Source organism: Tribolium madens, unplaced genomic scaffold (genome assembly GCF_015345945.1).
Source record: "Tribolium madens isolate multiple individuals breed KSU strain unplaced genomic scaffold, Tmad_KSU_1.1 Scaffold_7;HRSCAF=85;Tcas5.2_LG10, whole genome shotgun sequence".
NCBI classification, from domain to species: domain Eukaryota; kingdom Metazoa; phylum Arthropoda; class Insecta; order Coleoptera; family Tenebrionidae; genus Tribolium; species Tribolium madens.
Genome location: NW_025401050.1, coordinates 7,316,821 through 7,332,177, shown reverse-complemented (window position 1 = coordinate 7,332,177; position 15,357 = coordinate 7,316,821). Strand labels below are relative to the sequence as shown.

Genomic DNA, 15,357 nt, shown 5'->3' with positions numbered 1-15,357 from the left:
AAAGTTTTTTTTAAAATTATGCAAATTTTGTTAATTGTTAATTTGTTTTGAAAATCTTCTAAAATTGCCAACTGTAAAATTTCCAGGCTAGTATGATTTTCAGAGAATGATGATCAAAAAACGATTATAACAGTTCTTTTAATGGAATGACCCTATTTTCTCAATGGAAAACAAAAAAAACAACGATTTTGATAAGAACTTTTATCAATATTTCTTTACAATTTTTGAAATAATCACGAGCAATGACTTTAGCTCCTTATTTTCGTCGTTAATCAAATAGTCTTTGGAAAATCGTCAATGATCTGATTTGTAAAAATTTATCCATCGGCATGCGAAAATATTTCATCTTGAAATATACAAATATGTTTCAAAATAAAGTACAGACGATATAAAATAAATATAGTTTTATGACCTTGCCTTTTTGTGACTACAGTAAGTAGATTACGAGAATGTTTTAAGACACTTCATACTGACATTTTGTAGTTAATTTAATGAAATTTCACCAAAAAAGTGGTAAAGAAAAAATTACAACTTTACAATTTAAAAAACCAAACTATTTAACTCACTTATATTATAGTATGACAATCCGATGTATTTCTTAATTATTGGTGATAAATTAGGAGATATGAGGTGATTACTTCAGTTTAGTTCTTGTTTTTTTGGTAAAGAGTTTTTGTCAGAAATGCATTCAAAACTTTTGATTATTCAGAAAGCAAAAAAAGCCTCATTTTCCAAGCTTTTTCATCGTCTAGTAGTCAAGAAATTACATTTTTCCTCGCTATAATCCACTAAACTAAGCACCACACATACCTGCACTCGCAAATTTTCGCTTCATTTTCAGATAACGAATTTAGTGTAATGGAATTCTTGAAAAATATTTCAGCTTGAATGGTAAGATACTGTAAAAGTAATTTAGATATGAATAAAGTAATGTCGAGGAAATGGAATAATAAATTGAAGGCGGGATTTCGAATCCCCATATTTCGGATGATTGTCAAAAAGCATTGTTCCACATTTAGTTGTTTAAATTTTCCATTACCTTGATTTTTAATACAAGCAACATTAATAACTCCGGATTTCATTTCTGATTAAATACAAAACTTCCTTTACGAGGGTTGGCATGGTCTATTGTTTCATAGATCAAGTGGCCACTAGTTGAAGCCTCAACAAAGAGCACCTTACCGAAACGCTATGAATTTATGCAAATGAATAATTAAATCGGCATTGCCTTTATTCATGAGATTCGGTCTCTGAAATTGGTTTCTATCACTAATTTCTTACTTAGTACAATTCATATCTCATTCCAGTTTTTTCCTTTATCGCCCTTTCATTCCATTAATCCCAATGTTTTTTATCTTATACATTGTTTCCCGAAGGGATCAGATCGCTTTAGGTGCATTAGTGCGACGATATTCCCTTTAATTCAATCACTCAATATCGGGCCATTAAAAAATCAATGAATTTATTCAAGACAATACTTGTAGAAAAAGTTACATATGTTTTAATAATTTCACGTGACCCCCACATTATCCAAATTGACACCCAAAGCTAATAACCAAAATGTGGGGCATTTAACGCAATCTGGTGCGTGTTTGTTGAGTATGCCTCTATATTAAATGGAGAATTGCAGCAAATATTAGTAAAATCACAACGGACGCGGACTAGAGGGGTTATAATTTGATGATGCACAATTATCGAAGAGGTAATTTGGTACCGAAGGGTCAAGGGTTAATTGAGGGCCAGTTTACCGTCACTCACTTGAGGCTATCGAGGGAATGGTAGTTAGTAACAGCAGAAATGAAATTTGAGTGGTTTTGGTGGATGCGCCGGGTTATTGTTATTACGAGTATTTTTGCAAACAAATTTCAATTAAAACAAACTTTTAGTGCTAAACTAATAACAATGAATTTGAGCGGTTCCGAACAAGGTTGAAAAAGTTCAAATACCTTAAAAGTGTTACTTTAAATTTTTTTGTTACTAGTATTGAATTTTTAACAACACCAAATTGAATTACTTGTAAATAAGAATATAAAATAAATGTACAATTACAGTAAATAAGCTGCTCTAAACCTTTATAAAATTTAAGTAACTCTGGAAGGTCGTTTGCAAAATAATTAAAATTTCATGTTTTAATGTAATACAATTTTGGGTTCATTTTAACAAATTTTTAGTCCTCTTTTTACTTTTTCACCTGAGTTTTTAGGTATTTCCAAGATATTGACATTACTGCTAACCTCTTATTAATAATACAGAGCGCCCAGAAATGTGGTCTTTCCGCAAGTTTTTCCATTGGTCCCGTAATCTGACACTTTTTTACAGAGATCTTTTTTTATGCATGGCAATGCCGCTACCTAAACTGAGATAAATAAATGTCAAGTATTGTCAAACGTGAAACATTCAAATTTAAATTTTATTGAAAATGTTCCAATTGACTCCCATTATGCTCAACTGAACTCTTCGAGTAACATTTCTACAAATTTTAGTGCATAAATCGAGGGAAAGATTGTTCGGAAAACCTCCTTAACATATTCTTTCAGGATTTGAATATCAGGTTTTGGACCATCTAAATAAACCAAGTCTCTAGAGATTACTGAAATGGTTTAGAATTGGGTTACAATTTTTAAAATTGTTGCACGATTGGGTGTTTCTGTTCTACCGTCTCTTGCCATGAAAAATCATTTAACTATTTAACTAGTTTATTCTTTGCTCTACAGTTAAATCCCTTTTTTAGACAACGAAATGTCAAAAAATGACTTGAAAAAATTCAAAAAGTGAATGTGGCAAGATTGAACAAATTTGGCCAAAGCCATCTGAATCAAAAAGCTACGCTTATAAGGCCGTTTCATTCCCCATGATAACTGTTTCTGCAGAGTGGCCATAAAAACAAAAAAGACAGAACCTTATTGTGATTAACGAATCAAAGCTACAATGTTAAATTAACAGCAGTTCAATTTATAAACATTGGCGGCACCCTTCAATTTTATAAAATAATAGTATAAAATGTTAAAAAGCGTGTTTCATTTCTGAGGCAAAAGATGTTCGCTTATTTGAAATTCCGAACAATATGCAACAAAGGCAAAAATGGTTCGAAACTTTTGTAACGTTTTGTGGTAAGCAAACTTATGCAGACAATAATACGGACAACCGTTTACTTTGTATTTTAATATTAAAGACACTACAAAAATTACGGATTACTCAACAAACAAACCACTTTGCAGAAAAATATTGAAGTTATAAATTGTTCTAACCTACCTAGTGTTATGATTTCATGTTTTTTGCAATTCTAATTTATTAATATTTTGCTAGTCCAGAATGTATCTAAAATAAGCTCGGATCTTGGATATTTTATAGCATTCATGTTTTAATTGATGTTTTAAGCACTTATCCTAAAAATAAAAAGCCTAAAAAGTCTCAATCGACTGCGATTGAAATCGGTAGATAGAGCGCAATAAGGTACTGATGCCCGAAATGTCACAGAAACAAAGTTTATATGGAAAAATCGAAAATTGAAACTGAATTATAAGCGCAACTTTAGATGTCCTTGATTTGGCTTTTCGAAAGTACCATCTTGTGACACTTTGTGTAAAAGTTGCTACCACATTTCTGGGTAATCCAACATTTGACAAAATGTAATTTAACCACAAACAATAAAACTCGAAAAGTTCTAAACAAGTTTATATTGCAAATTTTAAATTTTGGCATTATTAGGTCATTTAAACTACTGCCAATCTTTTAAAAATGTGCAAATTATGTACACGTAAGTTTTGTTATTTATTTAAGAAATGAAATTTAGCTTCACTTTTCATTATTTGATTTATTAAAAAGAGCATGGGTAAGTTTCTTTTAATAAAGTTTTTGTCCAAAAAAATTATTTCTCAGTTTTTTAATATGGTTTTTACTTAAAGTTATACTGGCCGTCAAAATTAACCGGCCAACTAAAAGTTTTGCGATTTTTGTTTTACAGAAAAAAACTTTGTAGATTATTGTTATGTAATGCAATATTATTTCTAGTTTTGTCTTCTAAATGTCATACTCAAAAGACGAAGGTACTATTTTTTTTCTTATTTTTCGGAATTATGTACCACATTTCCCATAATTCTGAATGCGATACTCAAAAGACCAAGGCACTATTTTTTTACTTATTTTCATACTGAGCTGTGATGTGCGACAAAGACAAACTTAAGTTTTCATTGATTTCAGATTATTGCCGATTCATTTCTGAATTATGTACCATATTTTCCATAATTTTTATTCTTGAGACATGAAAGATATAAACCTTCAAATTACATTACATTACTTTTCCGATTTTAATGAATGTTCGTATTAAGTAAGCCAAAACGTCAAAATAGGCGCATGGAATATTCCAACAATTAACTGTTTTACTTGTTGTAATCCCTTGAAGTTTCAAATTTATAAAAATTTTTGTGTTCAAAGACGTAATTGTGCTCTTTTGGTGACATAAGCAATAATTTTCGGTTCAACTACCTTTTTATGAAGCCTACTTTCTAAAAGAATATTTAGTAACATTAGAAAAGCAACGTCTTTTTCAGTGCTTTCTATCTCTGGGGCACCAGAAGAAAAAAATTTGAAACAAATTGGTCCTCATTTAGAAAAGAACGGGCAATAATCTGAAATAAGTAAAAACTGTTACACACTACAGCTCAGTATAAAAAAAGTAAAAAAACAAGACTGTCATCTTTTAGGTATAACATTTATAAGACAAAACTAGCTAAAAAAATGTTATTGAATTAAATCACAATGTTCTGCAAAGTTCATTCTTTAAGCCGAACACAAATTCGTCGAAACCCGATAAAGAATAACAAAAATATTGCAATGTAGAAAATCGCAAAATTTTAGTTGTCCGGTTAATTTTGGAGGCCAGTGTAGTTCAATTTTAGTATTTCATTAAAATAGTAAAAATCTAAACATTTAAAAAATACGAGCGTTTTGGAGGATGCGCCGGGCCAATTTTTAGCACATTTTAAGAAACGTTTTATATCTTGAATTGATGAAGCTTTTACACTATAAAAAGCTATTAACATAACATTACTTTAAATGTTTGAAAAACTTAAGTAAAAAATATCAGTATCAATAATTGAACTACTCTAAACCCTTTCCAAACAAATAGTTTTTACGAGTCAGAATATTGCTCGCAAAAAAAACATAATTCAAGCTTTTTAATAAAACATATGTTATACTTTCCTAGATTTGATAAATATAAATCTAATGGAAACAACACACATCTGTTATCTTTAAATATACGAAGCCGCAAGTAAATCTGGCGATTTATTCTGTGCCGTCGCACATTTAATAAAGTCAGTTCGTCGGTTTCATTTCCCGGTAATTGGATAAAATATAAAATTGAATAACTGAATTGAAAATGATTTAGACGGTATTATTCCGGTGTTCCTCGTTCGGCCGACGAAGTCAAACTGTAGCTAAATATTCATGAGAGCTAACAGACTACCACATCTGTTCCACAGTAAATACATTCCAACGAAAATACACCGGCCGAAAAATTTCTCCTCATCTTAAAGCTACTTAAATTCATTCAAAATTCCAATGTCGGTTTAATTAAATTTTAATAATACCAAATTGTCTCTAATACTGATTTATTAACCCTCTGTGGCAAGAATCCAAATTCACAGTTGTCGTGCGGTGATAATGGACACTGTCATTTCGTGTCCACTTTCATTCGATAACAACAGTACAGGCTGCTGCATTTTGGATGTCCGAATAGGGAATTTCCGAAACTAAGAGGTTTAATTAAAAACTAGTGATACATTCTATCTAAAAAAATTCATATCTTCGTTATTATAGAAGACACAGATTTGAAATAAAGACATTAAAATGGAAATCATAGATGGCTGTCATTTTTAAAAAGCTTGTTTTTTTCTTATCTAAAAATATATATATTTGTAACAAATTATTATAATACATTTTTAGCAAAAAATTATCTTTGATTTTTGTTAGCAGTTGGCCATGAAAAAATGTTGCATCTTAAACTAAAAGGATTTAAACTGTATTATTCAACGAGTGTCACTAATGAAAGAGTTTTCTAAATACTAAGTAATGAAAAAAATGCAAAATATCTCGTAAATCAACTTATTGGCGACTAATAACATTTCTTTGTTTTTAAACAAGCTAACATTACCATTGTAACTTCTAGTGATACATAGTGTTGTAAAAAAAGCCGCTTTAATTCTTTAATAAAATATATATTATATGACACAAAAATGACGATATGGCTATTCAAATATCCAAATTCCGTCTATGTGGAACGTTATCCTGCCTCCATTAGATCATCAAAAAAATGTTTTTTCTAATTGTGTTGAGTGTTGACACATTTGTTTTTTCTATTTTTGAATTTCTTAAAAACATGTAATAATTTTGTTCTAAGGCGCTCGCATATTTGTTCAATACTTCTACCGTATCGTATTTTTAAAATTTTTATTATTTTATCTATTTTTTGATCTATCAGTTCAGATCAGTTCACAAAACTCTTATTGATTATTATTTACACATTTGGAGTGAAATAGTTTTTCCATCGCCAACTATTATCAAACAAAATATGTATTTCACTTTTTAAGTATGGTTATAAAAAAATATTCTGTTACAAATATATATTTTTTAGATCAGAAAAAAATAAGCTTTTTAAAATTGCCATAGCCGCCTATGATTTCCATTTAAAAAAATATAAGTTTATCTTATTACGGCTAAACAAATAACTAAAAAAAATAAATAACTATATTATTAAATTCCTCGTGAAAAGTGCCTGTATAATGTCTTTATTTCAAATCCGTATCTTCTATAATAACGAAGATATGAATTTTTTTAGATTTCGCCAAAATGTCAACTTTTGTCTGTTAGTCGAAAACTAGACGATAGCGAAATGCGTTTTTAACCAATATTATTTTCTCAAAAAATGAGCTCCAGAATGCATCACTCGTTTTTGGCTAAACATCTTAGTTTCGGAGATTCCCTATTCGGACATCCAAAATGTAGCACCCTGTACATTTAGCAATTATTTTAAGTGCCAGAGCGAAAATTCGGTCTCACAATTAACTTCCTCTGGCAATTCTTGTCGATCGCGAGATAATTCGAGCACCGATGCAAATGCTATTTGCTCGAGTTGCGACCATAACGAGCAATTTTCGACGAGATAAGGCCAAAGTCCGGACTGCATGACATCTGGTTATGTAAATGGAGATTAAATTGTATTTGCCCTGTTGAACTGAACGAGATATGTCTTTAGCAAAATCCGTTCAACTTTATCAATATTGATAATGCTCTGAACCGAGCTTTTAATTTTCGAAACGTGGATGATAAAAGCTGGCAATTTTCAAATGGATTCAGGTGATAAAAAATTGCGTGTGTGAGGGAAAAATTTTATTTAATTTTAACGACAATCGTAAAAAAAGGTAAACTTACTCATGTGGTATAAAACTAGGTCGTCGGGGTTTCCCTCGAATTTTCCCATTCTTTGGAAGGCCTCGTTTATGGGAGCGAAGATCGTCGCTTGCTTGTATTGCAGGGTTACGTTCGCTAGCTGGCTGTACTCCAATTGTTGGTGAAACTAAAAAAAAAAAGTTGAACATAATATTTTTCTACATGTATTAATTATTAATAAAAATCAAGATAGTTTCAATTTTTAAAGCCCCTGAGGTTGTGCAAAATACCGCAGCCGCTTTGTTGCTGACGTCTCTCTAGCCATAATCCCGACTTCGTCTAGTTTTGCATTTGACAACTGACGTGTAAGAGAAACCAAAAGTTGATTAATTTCCTCCGTTTATACAGAGTGTTTCACATAATTTTACGAGGCTTGCGCCTAATGTACGCACCCAAATATACAAAAGTCACAGAACACTGGATACAAAAAATACACATTTAATTATTTCATTTTTGGAAACCCATGACAGTAATGGTCAAACTAATCACTGTTTCATTAATGTCATAAACTGCAGTTTTTCAGAAACAATTATCATTTGTTCTGTCAAGAGACGGCATGTATACGATTCTAGTTTATCTATATTAATCACTAACTAATTAAAAACGTTGTAATTTTTGAAAGGGTAAACAAACTAGAGAAAATTATTTAATTTTTCAAAATTTGTAATCGAGTTCGGATCGGAATATTTATTGATTGCATCTTACAGGCGTAGGTCTCGTAAAATTATGTGAAACATCCTGTACATAGTAACTTAGTAAAAGTCCTTTGCTTTAACTAGTTTTACGATATTTTTCTAAACAAAACGACGAAATTGTTTGAACGCAGTTAATAGAAAATATTTCTCTCAACATTGTTTTCAGTGAATTATTACTTTTCTTTGTAATCATAATTTCATAGAAAATATTCAACGGTCGCAACATCACAATAAAATAGTAGATGCAGCTTTTACAAAAACTTAATTTTTAATAAAACGGTACAAACGCAAAAATTGTGTTTAGAATTTTTTTCTCAGATTTTTTTATACCAGGTGAATAAAAAGTATGGAACCAAACGTTTTTTGCTTAAACTATTAATTTTTTGGAAAAACTAATTGATGAACGATAAAGTACTTTAAAGATGTGATGTTTTATCAAGAATAAAATTTTTAATTTTGTTTTTGTTTTTGAGTTCTACAAAAAATTTAATTTTTTTAAATAGCAACCCACTATAAAACTATTTTTCTCATAAAGGTTATGATTTAAGGATTACAACTATCTACTTCATATTTAATTTTTTTCAAAATTTTTTTTTACATAAATTGCAATTTTGACAAAAAAATCGCATAATTCAAAAACAAGACAAAATTTCGTTCTTAAAATACGATCTCATTTTTTATATAACGTTAACTTATATTAATTATTATTTACTGAAGACAAATGATTAAAAAAAACGCTTAGTTCCATACTTTTTATTCACCTGGTATACAGGGTCTTTTTCGTAAACTAAGCACTTTACGAAAAAAATACTTAGTGGAGAGTAAAGTACAATTAAAATGTGACCATTTATCAAGAATAACATTTTTCGAAATTTCTTTTAATTTTCGAGTTCTTTTTATTCATATATGAGATAATATTTGTCAATAAAAACGATTAATGATTATTTGTTGGTCCTCTAATTGTAGGAAAATTATAGAAATCTTAAAATTTAAAAATTGTGATCAAGATTGTTAAAAAAACTAGTCTTTTACCAAAAAAAGAAGGTATGATGTCAAAATATATTGCGATTTTTAGCCTTTATTTGTTTCTTGGTAATGCCTGGGAGTATTTTGCTCGGTTTAGAAACAAGTCTTACACAAATGTTTTTCTCTGAGTGTAATTGATTCAGAAGCGAGCAATTTTCTAATGAAACCGTCAGTTTCCTCTACTCGGTGTCATCTAACAAGGCATATTCTAATTTATTAATTATAACAGCAATGTAGTTGCATTTGATCATCTCTCGCGTAGTCCGTATCATGTCTTAAACATGTACTTCCGGCGCCCACTCTATCGGCCCTTGTCTTCTGACCCCGCGGTCACCAATTTGTATAATTTAGAAGACAGCATGCCCGAAACTAATAAAGATTCCAGCCAGCAGCCGTCTGTCTCTAATGAATGCAATTGTGGAGAGCAAGATATGTGTTTCGTTCGATCTAATTAATCGCTTTATTTTTTTGGAAATTAGCACTTGGTGTCTGGACGAGTTATCCAGAGTGGTTTCGGTCCGAAGACGTAAATTAAATTGCCAAGATAAGAAGAAATTTGTGTAACTGAATGGACAAAGAGACGGACGAAGTTGGAAAGAATTATGCTCGGAGGAATGCTTTGTCTTGTTCAACTAAAACCGACGAAATCGTCAAGGCTCTGCTCAAAGAGAATAATTAAATCGTCTCCGGCTTCTGGAATCATAGTTTCACATTTCAGCTTGACGAGAAGTTTTGTATCCACAACTAGGCTTTTCAAACACTCGTCTGGGTGGTAAAACAGCCATTTCATCCCTTATGAAAAAAAAAAACGCTAACAAAACACCAATTTTCCAAACAAGTAAAATTTAAAAGTTGGTGACGATAGTGAAATCAAAATAAGTGAACGGCACAAAAAAAAATGTTTTTTTGGTGACCACAAAACTAAATTTTACAAACCTTGAAAAGTTTTTCTGCAAAATTTTAATTTTTTCTCTATAGCAAATTGGCACACACAACCTTTTGCCCCAGCAAAATAGTAAATAGCATTTTTATGTTTTCATAAATAAAACAATGCGACAACTTTTAGTGGTTTTTCAAACAGATTAACATCTACACATTTGTGGCTTGAATGGAATATATTCAACAAAATACAATCTAAAAAAGTATAACAAAGTCAGTTTTAACTAAACCTCTGGTCCAAGTTTGTAAAAACCTCCACAAAATATTAGGTGCACCTAAGTAATTTCAGTTCCAATATTTCTCCTTCGTCGCGTAAAAGATGTCCTCAGCATTTTTGTGTGTAATTTCGTCGACGTCGTAAGTCACACAAGCAGCCCGAAAGTCCACATTAAAGCTCTGTAATAATTTTTCTCGTAATAGGCACTTCAGTGGCAAAGTTTTGGAAAAGTATTAGTAATGTGTGTTTATGACGATGTCATTTGCATAGTAAAGTGTTTTTTGCAGTGTTTTTGATACAGAGTAGAGCAGCCTAATTGCGTTAACTTAACATTATTACAGCGTAATCTAGTCTAATATATGTGACTGCGAAGGTTAAACAATAGCATGTAATTTCCTGAAATGGGTTATGGCGTCTGGTGGAGAGGCGCGAGTTAATGGACAAATATCCGCTTCGGAGACACGGTTACTACAAACCAAGTGACTAATTTGTTTAGAGAATTCACTTACAAAGTCGGCGATTTTTACCACGAGCTTAACATATTTACAAAATGTGCAAATGAGAGCGAGGAAATATTCATAGCTATTTCCATATTTATAAACTCGCCCCTTTATAAAGTGTCGTGCGTGGCTAACTTGAAATTAATTTTTGCATCAAATCGAATATTTTAATTAGGCAGCAGAGAGGTAATTAAACGACAACTGGAGCAACCTTAAACTTTAGGGTTACTATAATTACAGAGACGGTTATTAAAGTAACCTGCTGCCGAGCCAATTTCTACTCTAATCAATTGAAAAACTTCAGTGACTTATTCCGGGCAGATTTCACGTTGAACTGATTATTAGATCCACTCCTCTCAATTGGCTTCGGAGAATATTATTCACGCCGGTTCCTTTCAAACTTTAGACAAGTTTTAGCCAAAAATACGGAATTTAAACACACTTCGAACTCAACAATTAAGAAACCTACTTTCAGTAAATTAGATAAGGCATTGGAAGTTATATTATTTTGCAAAATCTAATAAAGTATTGGCCAATGAGGAGTGCTGACTCCCTGACATGCAATCCTCATCGTCCCAGACGACCTTCCACTTTACATTCATAGAGTTGAGGTCCTCGGTGCATATCGGAAAACTCTAAACCCACGAACAAGATAAATAAAGACACATTCGGAGATAGCACTGCAAATATTCAGACAGATTTCAAGTAAAGCAACGTCGAATTTTGCTTTTTGTTAAATACTGTTTGCAAAAACATCGATGTGCAAACCTCTGATAATTGAAACCCAATAGTTTTTTTAATTTGAATTTTGGAACAAACTGCCAGCAACTTTCATAAAAATTAAAATGCAGTTCCAATTTCAATTTAAACAAATTTTCATCAGTTTTCCCTGATTAGAATGACTTTTTTTGTTTAAAAAAAAATGTAAATACGAGGATTGTTTGATATGGTAAAAAACTATGACCACGCGCGTCAATTAATTTGGCGAACCGCATGTGAGATATGTCATCTTTCAGAGTAAGTCTTTCAAAGTTTCAACAAAAAGTTGAAAAGTTAGAGAATTTTAAAAATAAGTTGTTTGAACAAATTTTGAGAATGGAAAAAAACGAATTTCGCGCTGTGATAAAACATTTTTATTTAAAAAAATGGACAGCCGCTCAAATAAAAAAAACTAGAGGAACTACAGGAGACTCTGTTGTGGGCGCCCTATCGACGTCACGACTTCACAAATTGTGGAAAAAATCGTCAAAAAAATTGTCTAGGAAAGTTGCTGAAATTGTAGGCATCTCTACTAAACGGGTATACTTTGTCTTTCATGAAAAATTGCATATGAAAAAAAAATTGTGCAAGATGGGTGCCGCGATTGTTGACTGGGCAGCAAATGCGTACCCGAAGGGAGATTTCAGCACTCGCTGAATTATTATTTGAATTAGTTCTGACTTCACCCTACTCACCAGATTTAGCACCTTGTGACTTCTACCTACATCCAAATCTAAAAAATTAGCTTGATAAAGAGAGATTTCAATCAAACAAAGACACCATAGCCATGGTGAATGAATATTTTGCAGCAATCGAAAAATCTTTTTTTTTCCGATGGGTTAAAAAAATTACAAAGTTGTTGGATGAAGTGCATAGATCTTAATGGAGACTATATTGAAAAATAAAAATTATTGTTATCAACTATATATCTAGGAATTTTACCTTATTTATCAAACAACCCTCGTATACACGTCGGATATTATTAAAGTATTTAATTGAAAGTGTTACTGATTGTAACATACAATACAGCATTTTGTTTTGTTTTAAAAAATAAAAAATTCAACTCAAATGTCCGAAAATGTTGAGTTTTATTAATAGTTATTTATGTCTCACCTGCTCATTATTGATCCATAATGATATTCATTTGCGGTCTATTATCAGGGATTTAATTAAAGGCATTAAGGGTCTCTATGGTTCAATTTGCCAGGATACTTTATTTGTTTCCCTGTTTCCCAGAGTATTGTTATTCATAAGCTACTTCACTGGATAATTTGTAATATTTATTCTGATATTTTGTACTTAAAATTTTTAATTTCAGGTGAAACATAAAACATTATTGTATTTGGGGGATATTGATGTCTATGGCCACGAAATTGCAAACCAGAGGGCCTCGGAAGTCATAAGCTTCCAATAATGCCCTTGGTCCATGGATACTTAACTATTGTAAAATTTGAAATGAAAAAAGGAGTTCCAATTTTTGCTTATCATGTAGATTTTGAAACGCAATTTTACAGGCTGTTCCGGCTATACCCCACATTAGAAGTATTGGAAATTTTAGCAATGTTATTTATATAAAACTTTGTTTATAGCCATAATCGGTTAGGTTCTGCTCAATGAAAATATTTTCAAGATTTCAAGATAGCAGCACTTTCTGTTACACCGGAAGTAGATATCAACTTTGTTATTTTAAAAAAAAGTTATGTTTTTTATTGCGTTTTTGGATAACCCAAGTGATTTTGAAAGAGTTTTCATTAGCCTTTCCTATAGCTAAGTTTAACCGTTTTCGAAATATTTAGCCTTTTAAATTTTTTTTGGATTCGAATCTTCCTATTCAAAAATCGATAAGTCTACTATTTTTTATTATGTTGAAACCGTATTTGGGTCTACGAGAGAGAAAGGTTAGATCTTTTGTATTCATAATTGGAAAAACAATTAGCAAACAGTCAAAATGTAAGGTTACGTTTAGGAAACTTCAAATACCCTTCCTTAACTTACTTAATTTTTATAAATTAAACACCCCAATTTTTTCTTTACTAAAACGCAGAGAATTTAGTTTTGCTACGATCTGTATTGACATTCCCTTTACCTATGTTTGATAGTTTTCAAGTTATAGTAACTTCTTTTGATATTGTGTGAAATACATTAGCCATAGCTACTTTAACATAGGTTGTCATATAAATAATAAAAAAAAATATCAAAGTTATTCAAATTTAGATTAAATTAATTTAATTTGTATTTACGACAAACATAACTCATTTATGAAAAAAGCTTGGCGTTTTTTTAGGGAGAAATAATTCCATGACAAACTATACGAAAACTACCATGGATGATAATGAATTTCATCCATTGTAAAAAAAGTTAAAATAACTTTGAAATCAGTAAATTTAGGTTTACGGAATGTTGATACAGATCGATGCAGAATTAAATTCTTTTTCATTTAGTCAAAAAAAAATTTGGACATTCCACTTAAAAAAAAATCACTTACGGGTATTTGAAATTTCCCAAACGTAACCTTAAAATTTGGAGGTTTGTTAAGATATTTTACCAATTATAAATACACGAAAGAAAAGCTCTAACCTTTCTTTTTCATATGCCCAAATACGATATCAAAATAATTAGAAATGGTAGAGTTATCAATTTTTGGAAAAGACCATGCAAATTAAAAAAAAAATTAAACAAGGTCAAATATTTCAAAAACGGTTAAATTTAGGTATAGGAAAGTCTGATATAAACTCTCTCAAAATCACTTGAGTAATCCAAAAACGCAATAAAAAACATAACTTTCTTATTAAAATCACGAAGTTGATATCCATTTCCGGTGTAACCGAAAGTGCTGCCATTTTGAAAATATTTTCATTGAGCAGGATCTAAACAATTATGGCTATAGTCAAAATTTTAGATAAATATCATTGTTAGAACTCCCAATACTTCTAAAGTGGGGTTTAACCGGAACAGCCTGTATAAATAACACTTTAACAATAGTTCGCAGAAATTGGTAGTAAGAGAAAGTTGCCAAATAAAAATTCCTAAAGTTATTATAGTGACTGTATATAATGTAATAAGTTACTAACACTGCAGCCACAAAGTGAGTTCGCATTTAATTATAATAAAATTTAACATAAACCGACCAAAAATTAAAAAATTTGTTGTTCAATATTTTCCAATAAAGCAATTAGTTCCAAAATTCCTCTATCTCACTAAACGCAATATATGTACAATTATCCACAGCTCATTTTATTGCATTTGTAAGCGTGAAAAGCCGCTTTTAGGTGCATCGGAATATTAATTCGCACGTTCCTCAACGTTCCGTTAAATGGCAGCGGGTTTCAACCACAACATGATTATTGTTCAACGATATTTCATACCTTGTCGCATCTATGTTTGCAAAGTTGTTTGGACTCGTATTGGTTTAATACGACATGTTTGCTGTTTCAGTACTGTTTAATTACTTAATCAATGAACTTTCGAGAAGTAGGAGTATTGTTAGGTACCAGCACTCGGTTTAATTAAACTTCAACCTTTGTGGATTGTTGTAAAATTTAAAAAAGCGCGGAAGTGAGTAGTGGTGGTGACACGTGCCCCCGCCATCCGCAAAGCCGCGCCCACTCCCCACCACTCGCACAAGTATAAAATGTGGTCAGGGCGACTTGTTCGACTATGATACTTCTAACTTTATTATAATGCAAATGAGTTCTTAGAACAAACTTCTATTATTTCGCTAAAGCTCGTCTTTCCGCGTTTTTGTTGATAAATCGCTTTTCTCTTGCGTAAA

General features: G+C 31.2%; 1 protein-coding gene across 4 annotated transcripts in view; it reads right to left on the bottom strand.

Annotated features, from left to right (window-relative positions):
* The window catches only part of LOC123010265 (fasciclin-1), an 88,568-nt gene that overhangs the window by 19,142 nt on the left and 54,069 nt on the right, over window positions 1-15,357 (bottom strand). For all 4 annotated transcript variants that reach the window (XM_044407006.1, XM_044407007.1, XM_044407008.1 and 1 more), the window contains exon 2: window positions 7,432-7,576. In XM_044407006.1, the coding sequence (XP_044262941.1) occupies window positions 7,432-7,576 (145 nt within the window). The remainder of the gene's footprint in view (window positions 1-7,431; window positions 7,577-15,357) is intronic.